At 34.3% G+C, this 20,576-nt stretch overlaps 1 protein-coding gene across 2 annotated transcripts in view; it reads right to left on the bottom strand.

Annotated features, from left to right (window-relative positions):
* The window catches only part of LOC150099324 (PAX3- and PAX7-binding protein 1-like), a 291,434-nt gene that overhangs the window by 19,237 nt on the left and 251,621 nt on the right, over positions 1-20,576 (bottom strand). The window contains exon 17 of one of the 2 annotated variants that reach the window (XM_090403794.1): positions 11,479-11,625. In XM_090403794.1, coding sequence (XP_090259920.1) covers positions 11,479-11,625 — 147 coding nt within the window. Of the gene's footprint in view, positions 1-11,478; positions 11,626-20,576 lie in introns of those variants that run through there. The other variant, XM_090403795.1, reaches the window with a different exon arrangement.

Raw genomic sequence — 20,576 nt, forward strand, 5'->3', positions numbered from 1 at the left:
ATCGTCTAAGGCACTTTGTACCGTATCAATCCACCTATATCTTGGTCTTCCTCTGGGTAATTTTCCTGCCAACTTGGCAGAGAACACTTGTTTTGCTAATCTTTCTTCGCCCATTCTGTTTAAGTGACCATACCACTTGAGATTAGCTCTGCTAACACATTCCTGGATGCTGACAATGTCAAGTTCTTTCCTAATATTCTCGTTTTTAATATGATTGCCATTGATGACATCTGTTCACGCCTCTAATCTTTCTCAGGACTCTCATATCTGCGGTCTCTAGTCTTTGGTCAAGTGTTTTACTTCTGACCCAGCTCTTAGATCCATAAGTTAAAACTGGTTTGAACACTGTCTTGTATACAGCTAATTTAGTGTTCCTAATTTCTCTCTTATTCCATATGAATTTATTCAATTGACTTCCTACCATATTGTTGATTCTGTTGTCTATTTCCATATTTAATTTACCATCTTCACTAAAAATCGTGCATAAGTAGCTGCTGAAATGTTTTACTTGTTCCATAGGTCCTCCTTTCACAATACAGTTGAAATTTTCAATGATTCTCCTATTTTCATTGTTTTTGTCTTTTTATTGCTGACCTTCATACCATATCTATTACAACAGTTATTCAATTTAGTCAGAGAATCTTGCAGACTTGTAGCGGATTTATTTAGAAGTATAACATTGTCCGCATAAAGCAAAGAGCTGACATTAACATCTCCAATTTTGATATCATGTTTAATACCACTTTCCTTCATAATGTGATCCATATAGATAATGAATAACAGAGGGGATAATGTACATCCTTGTCTCACACCAGATTTAACATTAAACCACCTTCCTGTACTTTCTTCAATTCTAACTGCTGACTTACAACTCAAATAAAGACTACGTATTGCTTGATATAATGCCCCATTGACACCATATAACGGTAGCGTATTGAATAGCTTCTCTCTTGGCACCTTGTCATATGCCTTTTCCAGATCGACAAAACTTAAATACAGATCTTTGTTATATTCACATGCTTTCTCGACTATTTGTCGTAAAGTGAAGATCTGATCCTGACAGCCTCTATTTGGCCTGAATCCAACTTGTTCTTCACCAAGCTTTTCTTCCACAATTGCTCTCAACCGTTTCTCAAGTATACTTGCATAGATCTTGCCAGGAACACTCAGTAGGGAAATACCTCTGTAATTCTCACATTCAGTTTTATTTCCCTTTTTATATATGGGTACTATGAGAGCTCTACTCCAATCATCGGGAATTCGTCCCTCTGTCCAGGCTTTCTGAACTATGCAGTGCAGCCACTGTAAGACTTTTATACCACCATACTTCAGCATTTCTGGTCGAATATCATCTACTTCTGCTGCCTTTCCACATTTCAAGCCTCTGATGGCTTTTTCTACTTCAAGTATGGATATGTATTCCTGACTGCATGTCTGGTCGGTGTTTTTTATCATTGTGCTGTCATCACTGCTTGTTTCATTTAGCAGTTTTTCAAAGTAATTACTCCATACTTCAAGGATATCTTTTTCTCCCGTTTTCATTTCACCTTTATCATCTCTAACTCCTTTTACAGCACTCTTTCCTCCATTCCTAAGCTTCTTCAACAACCTCCAGAATGTTTTGCCACCTTCTTTATATTTATTTTCTATGTTCTTGCCAAAGTCCTCCCATGACTTTTGTTTAGCTAGTTTTACACAGTGTTTAGCTTTCTTACATTTGTCTCTATATTCTCTAAGAGCACAAGCTGACTTATTTGCCAGGAACGTTTGACATGCTTCCTTCTTTTCCTTCACTGCCTCTTTAACTTCCTGTGTCCACCATGGAGTTCTCATTATTTTTCCATCCTTGCACACAACTTCACCACATGCCTCTCTAGCTGAATCAATCAGGATTTTCTTCAAGGCTTGCCACCGAATCTCCAAGGTTTGATTCCTGTTCTCAAACTCAAATTTTTTCCAACAAACTTTGTGTATTTTAGTCTACAGTTCACATCTGAGAGCTGCTCAACTTTTATTCACTTTAAAACTTTCTTACATTTCATTCTTTTCAATATGAAATTCAATTTTATCCTGCTCAAGACTAAATAGTGATCACTTCCAATTTCAAATCCTCTGTACACTCTGGTGTCCTGCACCAGGGAGAAAACATCACTATCAACAATAACATAGTCAATGAGATTTTTCTTATTCCTTGCCTCTTCTCTCCATGTGAATTTGTGCACATTTTTATGTTGGAACATGGTGTTAGTAATAACCAGTCCATGTCCTCAGCAGAAATCCAACAGGTATTTGCCATTATTATTAGCTTTGCTCTTTTCTCCAAATTTTCCCAAAACATTTTTGTATGTCTGACAATCGCTTCCTACTCTGCTATTTAGATCCCCAACAAGGACCAACTTTTCCTTTTTCATTGTGTCAGTAGCTTTCTCTAGAGTCTCAAAAAATTCCTCCACTTCTACCTTAGTAAACCTTCTGTGGGACCATAGGCATAAATCAGTCTCATTGTCCAGTTCCACATTCTCATATTTGCCCAAATCACTCTACTTGACACTGCCTGCAATTCAAGAAGATTAGCCCCGTATTCTGTGTTGAATGCTATGGCTACTCCTTCTTTTCCTTGATTGTCATTACCTGAATATAACATTTTGTATTTATTGCTCAGAAAGATTTCACCAGTTTTTGTCTTTTTTTGTTTCAGTCACCCCATATTATGTCAATCTGGTACTTATCTAATTCCTCAGCTAGCTCCATTTCTTTGCCATTCAGGCTTCTTATGTTGATAGTACCGATCTTTAACTCTGGTGATGATGAGTTGGGGGTGTGTTTTCAGATTTGTTCCAGTAGCTGACTTTTTGCTGTTCGCCCTGGTTCCCTGGAGAAAACAACGGGGGCCTTGTTTAACCGGGCGACGCCCCAGCCGTCATGAAATTTTGTCATGTTGTACCATCATTTTGTATTTTGGCTTAACCAATAGGAATACAATTTGGTCGGCTAAATCCCAAATTGCCAGCCCATCCTCGTTCGTTCAGTATCCAGGTAGATACCCAACAGGGTGCACCACGAGAAGGTGAGGATTGGACATTAGGTCAGAAGCCCTGGTCGGTTCTCCGCATTCCTTTAAAGGCTATGTGGAGGTCTCCTCTCAGTTATACAGCTTTGACCCTTAAGCACCCCTGCAGTTTATGTTTTCAATATACCTGTATATTTTCATAGTCTTTGTCTTTTTGCTGGTGATTTTCATACCAAATTAGTTACAGGCTATTCAACTAATTTAAAGAATCCTGAAAGCCTGTAATGAATTTATTTAGGAAAATATTCTTATCACCTTCCTGCATAAAGTAAAGAATTGATATGAACATCTCCAGTTTTGATATCAGGCCTAATACTACTTTCCATTTGCATGGATCATAATGTGATCCATGCAGATGACAAATAACAACAGTCGAAGGAGAGAGTGTGAACTTGTCTTACTCAATGATTAAGATTACTAGCTTCCTATCTCCCATTCTGTTTGCATAACTATATACCGTTTTAGGTTAGTTCTGTTCACAGATTCTTGAATGGTAACAATTTCAATTCCTTTCTAATATCTTTATTTTTTTTATGCATATAACCTATGCTTAAGTTGTAAGCCAGCAGTTAGAATAGGCAGGAACATGTAAAATATTACTTGCATTCTTGATGGAGAACCCACAGAATGAGGAAAGCATTTCAAATATTTAGGCACAATTTTTAGTAAAGATGGCAAACTAAGTACAGAAATACGTAACAGAATAAATGCAGTTAGCATGACAAGAGCAAGGTGAATAAACTTGTATGGAATGAAAGAAATTAGCAAAAACACCACACCAGTTTTAATTTACAGAACTGAGAATTTTGAGAAAATTAAGAATGGGGAAAGTGAAAGTATGAACATATGGCAATCAATGGGGCACATGTATTATAAATGGAGATATAAAAAGGAAATTAACAATTTCCTTTTTATATCTCCATTTATAATTCAAGAATGAGAAGAGTTAATCTAAGGTGCTAATATTATCATTTAGATAGAAGAATAAAGATTCACAAAAAATAGGTCTTTGATGATTTAGATGGCAGGAGTAGGATCAAAATATAAGATTTTATAATACAGGAAACCTGAAAAATCACATATTTATGTGGAAGAAAATTGTTGATAGTAAGCAAATAATAATACAAACTTGAATTCAGTGGCATTATCAGCAGTATTCTGTACACACTGTGAGGGTACATATCAGAAAATGACGATGGCATTATAATAAGGTAATCTTCAGGATAAGCATTATTCTAGTGTGCACTACTAGACACACTAATCTAGTGTGAATTCACTGATTGTTACTTGGTGCTTTTGTTTAATTGCAAAGAAACAAATGCCTAGGGATGACAATAATAATAATAAATATGAGACAGTATAACAATAAAAGTCTCATGTGCCCACAATTAGTTCTGTAGGATTAAAACATTTAGTATGCAGTCTAATGTTTGCTTTTGTTCTGGGTTGTCTGCATGCATGTGTCTATCCTTACTGCTATGCTTATAAAGAATGTGAAATACTGGCTCAATAATTAAATAAAACTAAGCTCATTATTATCGCTAGGTGTTCCCCCCACATTAAACAAAAGCACAAGTAGTATTATATAATTAAAAGGATAATTCTGAATGGGGACTGAACACTGCCTTTCATTAGAGTTGGGTTTCACTATGCACAGCTATTTTGAGTTTTGTTGTTTAATTTTGGCAGTATATATATCAGAACACAGAATTATAGGTGAATAATTATTTATTGACTTATTGCTGATAATTCGCTGGTGTTATAACCAGCATCTTCAGAGCACAAAATAGTTTGTCACAGTATGCGAAACTACAACAACATGGTGTAACAAAAGGACTAGTTTACAAAAAATTGTAACAACAACACAAAGACTAAGGTCCTAATTAGGGGCCCTCTATGTTAAAAAAAAAAAAAAAAAAACAGAGAGAGAAAGCAGGTACTAGTTATGTCTTAAGATGACTGTCTCCCAAGTCTTAGGGAAATTTATACAGCCATATTTGTTGAGATTCGGAGTATGTCTCAAGGCTTCTGTTGCTTCTAAGAACAATCTCTCTGACTTGTAAAAGCTTTTGTTTTCTTCCAGTTGATCCTGTGCAAGGGTATTCAAAGCATGGTCTGCTAGGCCCAACTTTCCATAGCGATAGTGTCTGATGTATCTTTTATGTTCACTGATGCAGATGTCCAACAAGTTCCAAAAGCCAAAATAATGGCATCCGTCAAATGGGGAATACACGACCTGCCTCCGGCAATAGCGAATAACATATGTTTAGATGTGGTCAACATCCTAATCCAGTCTAAGCCTCCCAGAAATAATATCCCACATAAGGAAATCATTGCTCTAAAAGAGTTACATAATAACAACCAGATTATAACAAAAGCAAACAAAGGGAACGTAACAGTGGTGGCGGATACAGAATAAAAACAAAATGCACACACTTTTATAAGACCAGTCAACATACAAAATTAGAGATCGCAATCCCACCAACACACAAAAGAATAAGGTGCATAAATTACTGAAAAAAAGTCACTTCCTGGCCCAAAGAAACAGTAAACAAACTCAAGCCGTTCCATGTTAAAACACCCAGGATATATGGAGCACCAAAAATTCACAAACAAGGTACACCCTTACGCCCTATTGTATATAGTATAAATAGTCCCACATACAAACTGGTTAGACATTTAGCTAAACTACTAGCCACTCTCACAAACAATTCTCCTCCTTTGTCAAAAATTCTGTACACCTCAAAAGTATTTCAGAACACCATACCTTAAAAAGTTCAGACTTAATGGTGAGTTTTGATATCACCTCACTATTCACAAATGTATCACTAATTGAAACCCTTAATCTGCTAAAGTCACACTTCCCCCTTGATATATTTGAACTATTTAAATTCACAATACATGCAGGATATTTCACATGGAAAGGGAAAATACATACACAAACAATTAGATGGGACAGCTATGGGCTTCCCTTTAGCAAACTTCTACATAGAACACCTGGAAAAATTAGCTATCAATACAGCCACTCTCAAACCAACCCTTTGGCTATGCTATGTTGATGATGTGCTTGCTATTTGGCCACATGGCCCAGACACACTGGATACATTCCTAGTGCATTTAAATAGCCAACACCCAAAAATCCACTTTACAATGGAACTGGAACTAATAACTGTCTGCCCTTCCTGGATACACTAATCACACGTCTTCCAGATGGTTCCTTATCATTCTCAGTTTTAAGAAACCTACACATACAGTGAGATATTTACACAAACAATCACCATCACCCTTCTCCACAGTATGATATCTTAAAAACGCTAACCCACAGAGCGAGAGCAATCTGTTCCAATGACAATGCTCTTGCTGCTGAACTGGCTCACTTATGCCATACTTTCTTGGGCAATGGCTATAATCCACATAAGATATACAAAATACTAAATGTTCCTAAGAAACCCCTCCCACTATCCACCATAGAGAACAACATAACAGTTACTATCCTATACATTAAAGGCACATCGGAAAAGATATCTGGAATTCTCAATAAACATCAACTATGCACCATATTCAGACCATGCGTCAAATTAGCAACTCTCATCCGTTCACCCAAGATCAGCATCCCTCCGTTATCACATCCAGGAGTCTACAAAGTACTCTGCTTATGTGATCAAGCTTACTATGGTCAAACAGGAAGAACTATGGACATCTGCATCAGTGAACATAAAAGATACATCCGGCACTATTGCTATGGCAAGTCGGGCCTAGCAGACCATGCTTTGGATACCCCTGCACACAGGATCAACTGGAAGAAAACAAAAGTACTGCACAGAAGCTTTTACAAGTCAGAGAGATTGTTCTTAGCAGCAACAGAAGCCTTGAAACATACTCCAAATCTCAACAAATGACTGTATAAATTTACCTAAGATTTGGGAGGCAGTCATCTTAAGACATAACTAGTACTGGTTTTTTTTTTTAATATAGAGGGTGCCTAATTAGGACTTTAGTCTTTGTGTTGTTGTTGCTACAATTTTTTGTAAACTAGTCCCCTTTTTACACCATGTTGTTGTGCTCTGAAGATGCTGTTTATAAACACCAGTGAAATATTAGCAGTAAGTCAATAAATAATTATTCACTTATAATTCTGTGGTCGGATATATATACCGTCAAAATTAAACAGCATGTATGACGAACACATAAGCCTTTCTACACATATTTTGAGTTCTATTTGTACTATCTGGATCTTCTTTGGTACTTAGGCAGAAACGCTGGGGTGACAAAAAAAAAAAAAAAAAGTCAGTGGTCTACAGCCTTTCTGTACCAAAAATAAAGTAAAACTTTTGAAGTTTGCTATGTAATATGTATATCTAGTAAGCTCAGTAGCAATTTGACTTACAAGACTCTTGCTTACACGGTATCAACTAAATATTCTGATTATGGCTAAAAATATTTAGTTACTGCCAGCCAAGAGATCTTTGTTTGTACAGATTATTGCCAGATTTATCAACACCAAGTTGTTTTTATTCCACCTTCCACAACTTATGAAACTAGTTCTAGAGCAGCAGCTCTCTAGTGCAGCCGTGATGACCAAACATGGCTATCAAGAAATTTTTATGTGGTCACCAAATATACAACATAAATATCAAAATTTTCTATTTATTATTCAATATTAAAAAAAAAATTAATTTATATACAATAAAAGATCATATGGACTTTAAAAAATGTGAGATTCAACATTGACACATGACTGTTCATCCAGAGTATTGGCATTTTAATAAAACATACAAGATTTATTTTAAATACCAACAAGATTTGCTGATATTTGTCGGATCTTTTTTTCTAAGCCACAGAGGATGTTGACTCATGGCCTTAAGCTGAAAGATATGTAACTCTTAAACTGATTACATGAAAGCTGGATGTAAATATGAAGAAATTCGTTCTTTACTGCATGCAGCATTAATCTTATATAGATGCCAAGTTATATTATCTGTGTTTTCTTTCACTCTCTCATCTACTATTTTCATTGAGTGCATATTTTAATGAAAACTGAATACTATAAAGCTGCAAAGTGACTAGTTTTGCAGTAATTTCTTGTTTGTGATAGTGTTGCTCATTAATATAAATTGCATTAATTTATTTCATCATATATTTCTATTCCTCATTAATTATTTCAGTACAGATATAAGAAAAGAACAGAAGATGAAATTTCAGAAACTGCAATGAGCACAAGTGCTAAAAGTGATCCATGTATTTCATATCAGTACTGAAATAAAGCCAAAATTTTTTGAAAAAAAAAAAAAAACTTTTCATTAAGAGTGGGAAGAAATCTATTACAAAAAAACAATGATGTTGCAGTGGCTATTTGTCAAAATGAAATCTTATGCTATACAGATTCATTATAACACTCAGAGCAGAAGTTGAAATAAAATGACCAACCCTACATTCACACCGCAAACTTATCAGAAATTTTAAAAAGGATACTGCTTCTCGAAGGAAACAAGTGACAACTTTCCTCTCTCAATAAATGATAAATTGTATTTAGGACCTCTGAAAGTGAAATGTTTTTGATAGGAACATATTGCAAAATTTTTGAAATTGGTTGTTTTGTCCATTTGAGCATAACTCAAATATAGACTATGTATTATCAGATATATATCCCATTTAAATCGCTGTACCATTCTGAACAGCTTTTCTCTTGGCATCTTGTCATATGCCTTTTCTAAAACTTAGATACAGATCCCCATTATATTCCCTTAATTTCTCAATTATTTGTACCAAGCTTGTTCTTCTCCAAGTTTCCCTTCCACAATTTTTCTTAGCATTTCTTCAAGTATATTTGCAGAAATCTTATCAGGAACACTCAGTAGAGAAATTCCTCTGTGGTTCGCACATTCATTTTTGTTTCCTTTTTAACCAAGACATTTAACCAGTGTATACTTCCAGTCATCTCATATGGCTGTGAAACTTGGTCGCTAACAAAAGCACTGCCAAATAAATTAACAACTCAAAGAAAAATAGAGAGGTTGATGCTAGGCATCACATTAAAAGATAAGAAGCGAAACACCTGGATAAGAAGCCAGATGAGCATCACTGACATCATTCTTCACCACGACTAAAATGGAAATGGGCTGGACATCTATTCAGAAGAGAAGATCAGTGATGGACCACCATACTAACAAACTGGATTTCAAAAGAAGGGAAATGAGGCCGAGGACATCCTAAAAGAAGGTGGAATGATGAATTGTCAAATTTTGTTGGGAAAAATTGGTCAACCATTGCCAAGAACAGAGAAAGGTGGAAAGAACTGGAGAAGGCCTTCATCCAGCAGTGGACAGAAAATGGTGAAAAGAAGAAGATGGGTACTATGAGAGCTCTGCTTCAATTATCTGGAATTCAAGCCTCTGACTAGATCTTCTGAATTATGCAATGTAATCACTGTAAGATTTTCCCCCCTTTCATATTTCAGTATTTCTGATTGAATATCATCTTCTCTAGTTGCCTTTTCACATTTCAGGTTTTTGATGGATTTTTGTTACTTTAAGTATGAATATTTACTGATTGCATCCCTGTTGAGTGTTTTCTTCTACCATGCTGTAACTGGTTGTCTCATTTAGCAATCTTTCAGAGTAAATTACTCCAGATAACCAGACTATCTTTATCTTCAGTTATTATGTCACTTTATTATCTTTGATTCTTTTTAAGATAATAAAGATGACTTTGTAATTTTCCCCTCATTTCCAAGTTTTTTTTAATAGCTTCCAGAATATTTTACCACCTTCCTGATATTTTCTATGGTCTTAACCAAAATCTTCCCATGACTTCTCTTTAGCTAATTGTATCTAAAAACTGAATGAATGAGAATTGGCTGGCAGTTTGGGATTTAGCTGACTTATTTGAATTTTTATTAGCTTGAACCAAAATCCAACATGATGGTACAATATGACGGAATTTTTGACATATATATCTAGATCATGAAAATTTTCTTTTAAGACATTGAGCATAAGCTTAATATTGCAGAAACAAAATTAGCATATTGTGCTATTTCTGTTACTCATTTTTTGTTATACACTTCAATTTCAAATATCCTAGAGAAATTTTATGAGAAATTTCAGAAAGACTTGAAATTTCTTCTCTGATATAAGCCGGCTGGCCTGGTTGGCTGAGTGGTTAGCGTATCCGCTTTCCAGCCAAAAGCGAATTCTGCCGTGGGCATGGATGTTAGTGAAAATACTGGTGGTGGTCGGTGGTAGATGGCGTTGGTGTAGATGATGAAGGTAGTTGCGGTTGTTGAAGTGGTAGAGAGGGAGAGTTGTAGAGTAGGTGCCCTCCCTCAATGAGTCTTTGAACTCCCTGGAGGTGTTACGTAATAATAATAATATCTGATGTGCCTTTTAAAGAAAAATTTAAAGAACACTGATTTGGTGAGAAGGTATAAACCACAAGAGGAATGCTCATTTATTTATTTACAGTTCAAGCTCTCTAACAAATTTATTTGATGTTGAAAAGACTACATTTAAAATATTACTTTCCTGCTTCCTCTAGTGGCTGATGTATCAGGGAGAAAACAGCAGTGCTATCTCACTAAATATAAAATTTTAAAAAAAAAATTATTTAATTAAAAACCCCATTTAATAAATAAGTCTACATGTGGTATTAATGTAGTACAGGTTCCCAACCGAGACAAGCAACAGTTTTCCTTCACAAACACTAAACATAAAAAAAAAAAAAAGCTAAAAAAAAATAAAAAAATAAAAATTCATTAATCCAGCCAAAAGTCAGTGAATTTCAATCACTTATAAATTAAAAACTAATATAAACTTAAGTATCATCAAGAGTTCAGGTTTTGCAAATCATTAAGGATCCAGAGTTGCAGATTTTTTAAAACATAAGGGGATGTTTATGAAAGTTTTTTGGGGAGACTTTCATTACTTTGTGGAAACCACCAGAGCAAACATGGATTGTTCAACTCTTCACCTATCCACAATGTGATACAAACTTTCAACCACTTGTGGGTGGAATTATCACAAAAAGTGATATTACAACTTGAATAAGCAGGTTGTAATAATTTTTGCATCAGTCCCTTCCCTTACTTAAGTAATCTAAAAATTATTACTATTAAATCATATTAACACAAAAATCTGCAACTTTGGACCCTTAATGATTTGCAAAACCTGGACTCTTGATACTTAAGTTTATATTAGCAATTTTTGTTGTTTTTAATTTAGCAAATTTTTATGATTCATATAATTCATGATATATATAGTTCAGATACATGGCATATAATAATTCAAAACAATTTAAAAAAAAAATTCTAAAAAGCTATTAACAGTTTTGTCAAAATTAAAAAGTCAATAAATTCTCATTTCTGATAATGAATATAAATTCTGTACTCAGACAAAAGTTTAAAAGTACTTTACCATTCTGCATTTTTCCAATGTATCTTTTTGTGTCTGTGAGTTATTAAGAGCAAGCAGCAGGTATCTGTTTAATAAAGATGCCAAGGCTAATTCTTGTAAAGGAGCTTCAGCTAAAACACCATGCCAGCTTAAAATATTCCTTAGAAGCTGCAAAATAAATAAATTAATTAATAAAATTATAGAGATCTTACGAAAATAAAACAAAGCTGAAGAAGTATGAAATAGGAATAGAAAAATTGCACTTCCTCCATTTTAGTTATGCTTTTGATTCTCAAGTAAAAATAGGTTGAACACTTATGGATGGGCAAACTGATAAAGGATATACACATAAATTGAACTGTAAGTAGTTTATGCACTGTTTGTAAACTATACAATAAGTGTTTGATAAACTGGTAACCATAAATTACATTTGGTCAGGTCACTTATGGATCACAAAAAAAAAAAAAGATGGATTGTTAATTGGGAGAAAACCTCCACATAATCTGTAAGGAATGCAGGAAAACAACTAGAGGAATTATGAACCAAAGTCCAATTCCTACCTTCCTGTGGTCTTATCAGTCACTAGGTATCCATGTGGATAGTGAATGAACAAGGAAGGGCTAGCAATTTGAGACTAAAGTGACCAAATTGCACTATAATGACTTAAACTACATACAAAAATGACTGTCGTAACTAGAACATGACTGATAAAAGAGCCTAATTTTCATAAAGTCAGTTACTAGAACAACTTCAAATGTTTTCTCATTGATCAAGAAAGATAATGAGTAAACAACTGACCTAACAAAGGAATTACAGAAGAACTATTGTCATAATTGGTGTTAGATGAATGAACATGACAAAATAAGCAAGATAGTTCTAAATAATAAATACAAGATATCATATATTCAAGCAACAATAATCAGGAAAAGGAAGCATCAACTATAGAATTCAACAAGCACAAGGCTAAACTTTTTTCCCCATGGCAAACAATATCAAGTAGGGTGATGACTTATTTGTGCCTAGGAAGGTCCTACAGAACATTTTAGCAGGCCTGAAGTAGAGGAGTTTTACGTAAGTTTAGCTGCTGCTTTCACTAAAGAAAAAAGCATGCTGGTTCTTAGCTGGAGATCTTAATAGCAGGGAAGGAAACTAATACAAGACATACAAACTTTCTCCTGAAAGCTTTCAGTAGAACTTGAAAAAAACATGGAGCAGTAGAAAAACTAATGATAATTGCAAGTGCCATCTGGATTTCTGTTCAGAATATGGATGGGTAATTACTATCACCATGTTCCGAAATAAAGATGTGCATACAATCACATGGAGAGAATACACGAGAAATAAGAAGAATTTATTATGTTATTTTGGACAGTAAGTACCATCACGCTGGTTCAGGATATAGGAATGATCACCATGGGAATGATAAATTATATATGTAGTACTATCATAATAACCTGTACACCTCCCTGAGTCAGGAGTTTTAAGCAGGATAAAAATGATAACATCAGAAAGGAAAATATCTTCTAAAAGTTTTAAATAGTATCTAAGTCAAGCATCTTTCAGTGAACTGCAGATTCAAGTATTTGGATTTGCTGGCCCAGTTGGCTGAGTGGTTAGTGTAACCGTTCTTCAACCAACAAGTTGTGGGCATGGATATTTGCAATTGTCTTTAGGTGGTAGAAGCATTTCATTATCCAGTGAAGATTTCAATGCTTATTGTAGGACTTGAAAAGTTCCATGTTTGGTCTTTGGTGTGCACCAAAGACCAAACATGGATTTCCAGATCAGGTAAAAATGAATAAAAAGGATTTCCAGATCAGGTAAAAATGAATAAAAAATACAAATATATAAAAATAAATAAAAACAGAAAAAAAATCCTTAGCCCACCCATGGTACTATAGGTTTACCTTTGGTGGGTGGGATCACAAAAAATAAATAATTAATAAATCAAATAAAAATCAAGTAGAATAAGTGAAACAGTTTGAAAACAAGAACCAAACTGAAGAGATTCGGAAAAATCTGAAGAAAATACTGATTTCCTTGCCAGGGAGCATGAGACAAAGTTGTCTGTCATCTTCTTCTTTTTACATGTTAAGCTCAGAAACTAAGTTGAGTAATAGATGTCTCCAAGGATAGGAAAATCAGAACACTATGGTGAATTTAAGAAGTTAAAGAGACAGTTCTGGAAAATATTGGCAAGTCAGTCATGCTGACTTGTGCCTCAGAGCAGTGCTTCTCATACTTTCAGTACTAGCTGAATTTTTGTAACACTAGCATACCCCTCTCACGCAAAGGCATTCTGGAAGAATTTAGAAGAATGTTTCTTTCATACATGAATAATTATAAAGGTATGTATTTTGTAACATTTGCATTATAATAAATTACAAACATGAGAACAATATTTTAAATTATTAAACAGATTCTAGCTATACAAATCAAATATACATACAGTAGAAACAGAATTATGGAATTTAAATTTTCCATAATAATAATAATAAAAAATTAATGAGATGAATGAAACTTTTTTTGGAAAGAAATTAGTTTGGTGAAATTGGGGTCTATATTTGTTATTTTTAGCCATAGATGTGGCTTTGCATCAAGGAGACAATTTGTGACCCTTGTATAGATGCATCATGCATGGGTCAAGAAACAATTGCTAGGGACTGTTACAATTTAAGTAACAGTCCCTAGCAAATTACTACAAATTACTACAAAATGTAGGAGAGGATTCTGACTGCATGGCTCAAATTACTTGAATTTAAACTATTAATGCAAATATCATGAAGTTTGAACCATGCAGATGAAATGCAATCATGTGCCATCAACCAGATGCAGTCCTAATGGAGGTTAGTCGATTCATGCCAAGAGACATATTTCATTTTAAACTTCCTTTAGAATTTTTAGTTACTGAAATATTAATTACAGAACATACCTGACTTATATGCGACAATACGGTGACAAATATATAAAAGTAAATAATAATAATAATCAAAATTTAAAAGAGCAAGTGCCTTGTACCTCCTAAAGACCTTTCATACATCCCTAGGGGTATATGTACCCCACTTTGGGAAACATTTAAAAGAAGATGCAGAGAAAAATATAAGTCATGAGAAGACACTGAAGAACATAACATAATATCATGAAGGTGGCAAAATGTTCTAGATGCTACTGAAAGAGCTCTAAAATGGAGAAAGACAATGATGATGATCTAAGGTAAAATCAGGTATAAGGCAAGGATACATACTAGCTCTACTGAAAAATTTTCTATTCAGAGTTGCAGGTGAGATTTATGTAAGCACCTGAGAAGAGACTAAAAAATTAGTGGTCAAAGATGGAAAAATAAGCTGAGTTTAGGTCAAATAGAGGTTGTGAGGATTAGATTTTTACTTGACCAACAGTCAAGAAATAATGAGAATATAATCATAGAGATGTGTATAATAAGTGTTGCAGATTTGGAAAAGGCACATGATAGGATGCTCATAGGAAGTCACTTCAAAAAAAAAACAATTCAATTTTTGTGGTGTTTATGGGACATTACACACAGCAATTTTGTGAGCAATTTTTTGACACAGCAGTTGGAATTGAGTATGTATAGGAAGATGATCTCAAATGATCTGAGATAAAATCAAGTGTAAGACAGGGTGTATACTATCTCTACTCTTATTCAACTGAAAGGAATACCTTAAGAAGGAAAGTGACTTAAAGATGATACAGAAATCAGAGATATTAAACTCAGTCATGGATTTAGGAAAACATTATCTGTATAAATGCAGATGTTATAGTCCTAAATAAATTGGTGTAACAAATTTGGTATGAAAGCAAGGAATATAAAGATGAAAACCATGAAAATAAGCAGTAATATGGAAAAAATCAACTGCATTCTCTATGGAGAACTTATAGAACGAGTCTAACATTTCTGCTATTAGCCAGCTTCACTTAGGTTTAATAGACAACAGAATAAGAATAGCTAGCAAGGTAATAGCAGGTTGAATATTTATGTGGAATAAGAGAAATATTAGTCAAAACACTAAACCAACAATATGTAAGACAGTGTTCGAACCAATTTTAATTTATGAATCTAAAAGTTGGGCTAGAAATAAAGCAGTTGGTCAGAGACTAGAGAACACAAACATAAGACTTCTGAGAAAAAATAGAGGACTGAAAAGATGAGCATCAATGATAGAATCCTATTACAAAAATATATCAGGAAGCAAGTTGGTGTGAGAAGAGTTAATCTAATAAGATGGTATTACGCTAAAACAGAAAGGGAGATAAAACATAAAGCAAAGATTAGAAAAATAGGTTTGATGAGAGAATGGCAGTAAAAAAACCAACAGGAAGACCAAGATTTGATTGTTGCAGTTAGTAGTACATTAGAAAACCAAAATGTAAGAATCTGACAATATTGGAAACCAAAACAAATAACTGTTTAATTTGGAAGAATGTTGTTGATATGAAGCAAATAACGAGAATGCAAAGTTAACATCTACCACTACCATAGTATCCAGTACACCTGCTTATGAGTTTGTATTGGGAAATGATGATATTCAGTTTGGTTGTTTTGTGATTGTGCAAGACACCATAGGCCATAATTCATCACTAAATTGGATTATTATTCAATTTCAAGTTTTATAATGGTATCATCTGAAACTCAATCCTAAAAGGACAGAGAGAAAAAGTTTAAGACTTTTCCATTTAGCAGGCATAAATTATTAAAGAGAACTACAAAAAAAGCAATTATTATATTAGATGATACAGTAATGATTATTAAGAAGTAAGAAATATAAATGCAATATATAGATGTATCAATATTCATATGGATAAATTATTGTTTAAATATATATGTGAAAAAATATGCAAAAAGTTCTGGTTGCTTTTCAATTTTAACCAATGCAGTATTTGGTTATACAATGGTTTTAGCAACATAACGTTCCCATGAACCAACCGATGCACAGTTTTCATTAGTTGTTTGTTTACAACATTGTTTTGCACATTTTATTTTGCACATTATGTTTTGTGTTTTACTGTGAATTATAAACTGTTTATAATTATTATTTTATTGTTGTTAATAATGACCAATGCCTGTTGCTTCCAGTGAACAGAAGATGTGTAAACCTATTACAATTAAATACTAAGATTAATATTATTAAATTTATGTGTAACTAAAGTAAATTAATGCTTTATTTACTTTATATGCACATGTATGACTGCTTAAGCAGACATCCATGATATGCATCCAAAAGTGTGTGTGTGTGGGGGGGCAGTGATTTGCTATACGACAGCGGTTTGGAACCCAACGTGCCACATGACTGGAGTATGTTCATACAGAAACAATAAATAAATATAGCATTTTCCTTATAAAAGGTTATTAAGGGCCTGTTTGGATATGTGAAGTAAAATTTTGCACGATAGTGAGACCAGGCTAAGTCTGATTACTCAAATATGTAAAACAACAATTCTATTTTATGTATATGATTCAACTCTTGAGAGTTCTCCAGTCCCACTGAGAATTTGAAATATGTTATTAAAAAATGTGATTTACTTTGCCTGGAAAATTACAATTTACATATTAGCTAAAGAAACTAGTGATTTCTGATACTGTTTCACTTTTTTTTCTGACACCAATATCCTCAGATCACAAATTAAAATACTTGCATGCATAAATGTATTGCTGATGACAAAGGACAATGATACAAATTAACTTATATATTCAGGAAATTGCCTTCCAAAATTTTTAGATCAGCATGAACTTGTTTTAATTGAATATGAGCAATGATCTTTTCAGTATTTCATAATGAAATTTTTTTTTGTGTCCAGTTTCATTTTTAACCCATGTACTGAGCTACTGACAGCCAAAACTGACCCCCTGCTTTAAAAAAAAAAATAAAATAAAATAAATGCAGTTAATGTATTCGTGATGAATTACTGATGAGCTGGCAGCATATCTATAACATAATATGAAACTGTGCAAATGAAGGATTTGAAAACTCTTGGATAAAAAGGAAGTTATAAGATTTTGCCAAAAGCTATCAACCTGGTATATGCAACATTAAACTCAATGCTACCTCTTCACTGTATGAGGAAATTCATGTGTATAAAGAGGAAGTACTAGAGCTGTTGCAGAAAGAGTGTTCAGCTGGACTGCCTATTCTTTTGACCTGGCTATATAATTTGAATCTCAGAACACGGAAGATTCCACAAGACTGGAAAGAATGTATGGTAATCCCATTGCACAAGATGGTGCAAAGACCGACGTATCCAACTATTCACCAATCAGTATCTCAGGAGTGGTGGCGACGATTTGGAAAAGGTCGTTAGGGCTCATTTTCAGGAATATGTTGACAGAGAACCTCTACTTTGCAACAAACAGCATGGGTTTACTAAGTGAAGGTCATGTTTTACAACTTGCTCACATTATGCAATAATGTTGCCTCTGAGTTAGACAAGGGGAATGGATAACCATGATACTTTTGGACTTTGCTAAGGCTTTTGACAAAATACAGCATAGAAGACTGTTGCATAAATTGAAGAATATGGGATTGGATTATGGACTATTAGCATGGATAAAGGGATGGTTGACTAACAGATATCAAAAAGTCATGTATAGGAGGCAAGATTCATGGCAGCCAGTGCAGTGGTGTGCCTCAAGGATCAGTCCTTGGGCCATTGTTATTCAATCTGTATATTGATGACATTGGGAAGGATTTGACATGCAACATACTGCTATTACAGCTGATGATGATGCAATGATGCAGTACTTGCAAAATGTTTCAATAGGCTGGAATTGTGGGCATGTGAAAATGGCAGTCAGTTTAATGTTAATAAATGTAAGGTCATGCATATGAACTTTGGTGCGATTAGAAAAAACTGATCAGACTAGGGATCTTGGAGTTTTAGTAGACAGAAAGTTGATGTTCAAGGGTTTTATTATAAAAATCATAAATACAACTCAGAGAATAATTGCAATGCTAAAATGAACCTTGACATGTAAAGCTAAGGAAGTCATTTTGCCTCTCTACAAGGCCTTGAGACCTCACTTGGACTATTGCTTGCATCTGTCTTGTGGTGATTCTAATACAGCAGAGAGAGTGTAAAGGAGAGAGTTAAAAATGATATCAGAATAGTGGAATACAAATTCTCAATCTATATGAAGATAGATTGAGAAGTTGTAAAAATAACCCTTCTGAAAGGGTTATACAGAATTTCAATAAATGAAAGTTTTAATTTTATGGAGGGTGGGGAAAGAATGTGAGGACATTCTCGGAAGTTGAGAATGAAGCTGTCAAAAAGAGGGTGAGGGCTAGTCTTTTCTCTCAGAGTGGTGTGTGATTGGAATAGATTGCCATTGGATGTTGTGTATGCAAGTGACGTGAATGAATTTTAGAACAGGTATGACAGCTGGTGCAAATAGTATGGCTTTCCTCAATGAGTTCCTGACTCCCTGGAGGCCGCTCTTAATAATAATAAATTTAAAAATTAGCTAATGCCTTTATATTCCTGTATACGGGGAGTAGGCGAGGCCATTTAGCCCTATCTAACTTTTGGAGACTGAGTGGGCAGTTCAATCTCCACTGGTACCAATCAGAGATAGATGGCCCAAGGCTATCACTAATTAAGCAATACACAGTGAAGAGAGACGGCTCAAGTGCCACCATCTCGTGGTCCCTAACCCTAACACAACATATTTAATGTCTGAAATAATGTGGGTTCTACGGTCGATTTTCTTGAGTTTACGGGACGTAAAACCCGAGTTTCTGGGAGGAAAAACCCGCTTGCCCGTGCCAGAGATCGACTAACTTGGGAACCAAGTCTTCCTTCGTGTGGCCAAGCGCCGTAGTATGCAAACGCCACATCCACTGAGCTACACAGGCTCTTATAATAATATTGATCAGATAGTCGAACTACTCAGAATATTCAGGTTTAAGGCCAATGGTAAACCAGTCTTGAAAATATCTTTCTTACAATTCACTAAAAACATTATAATAATAATATAATGTTTAAAATTTATTATAAAACATTATAATAATAATGTTTTTAGTGAATTGTAAGAAAGATATTTTCAAGACTGGTTTACCATTGGCCTTAAACCTGAATATTCTGAGTGGCTCGACTATCTGATCAAAGAGACCTTTGAGATCTTCCAATTCATAGTTATACCAATTGATGTCAAAAGTGTCTTTTATGACTCTTAGTTCATGTTGCAAAATAACTATTAAAGCAGGATATGGAGTAAACTCTGTCATCTAAAGTTTACATAATCCCAAATTCCAAGATGTGTGGTGATGAAAATCCTTATTGCATAAGTGTATTGGCATTTGTTAATGTCATGTTTCATCTAGTTCACTAAGAGGTATCAAAATAATTGACAATTTGATTTGTTTTCGTAGTTCACTTAAGCCTGAATGTGCATGTCAGTGTAAACCATAAAGCAGTCAAGATCCTCCATGACAGCCAAACTGCAAGGAAGTCAATACACTAAATCACATGGTAGAGTGGAGAAAAGTTGATATAAAAATCTTTTGTTCCAACTTTTCCCAAATAATAAACAAATGAAATACTATATCCATTTTTAAAAATGGAAATACCCGGAATAGCTCATTATGCAAGCAACAGCATGCATGAAAGTAAGTGAGAAAACACATACTAAAATCTTGATAATTTCTTGATCTTGACTCTGGGAAATTAAGTCTGGATCTGGAAAGGGTTAAGAATCTTTGTATATTGCATATCCTGGTATAATGCTACCAGGAACTCGCAGACCTTCAAGAGGTATACAGAAGACTATGATTGTTAAACAGGATTTATGTTTTCATTTAATATTACCAGCTTTCTTTCAAAAATTGTATTCCAAATTAATCTGTTATTTGTCAGGTCTCCAATATAGTCATTCTTATATTTGGTCTTCTAAAGCACTGCAAACAACAATTCATTTGATCTTGTTCCTCCACTAAGTTTCCTCAGAATTCTCATATCTGTGGTCATCTTCAATTGGGTAGCTTATTTCTAATCTCAATACTCAAAATAAGTCAAAACTTTTTTGAACAGTGTGGTATTTTGGTTTATCATCAAACTCCTGACAACACACACACACAAAAGTGTCACAAGACCCATAAGCAAAT

This window comes from Typopeltis vanoorti, chromosome 14 (genome assembly GCF_054136105.1).
Source record: "Typopeltis vanoorti isolate ZY-2024b chromosome 14, IOZ_Tvanoo_1.0, whole genome shotgun sequence".
NCBI classification, from domain to species: domain Eukaryota; kingdom Metazoa; phylum Arthropoda; class Arachnida; order Uropygi; family Thelyphonidae; genus Typopeltis; species Typopeltis vanoorti.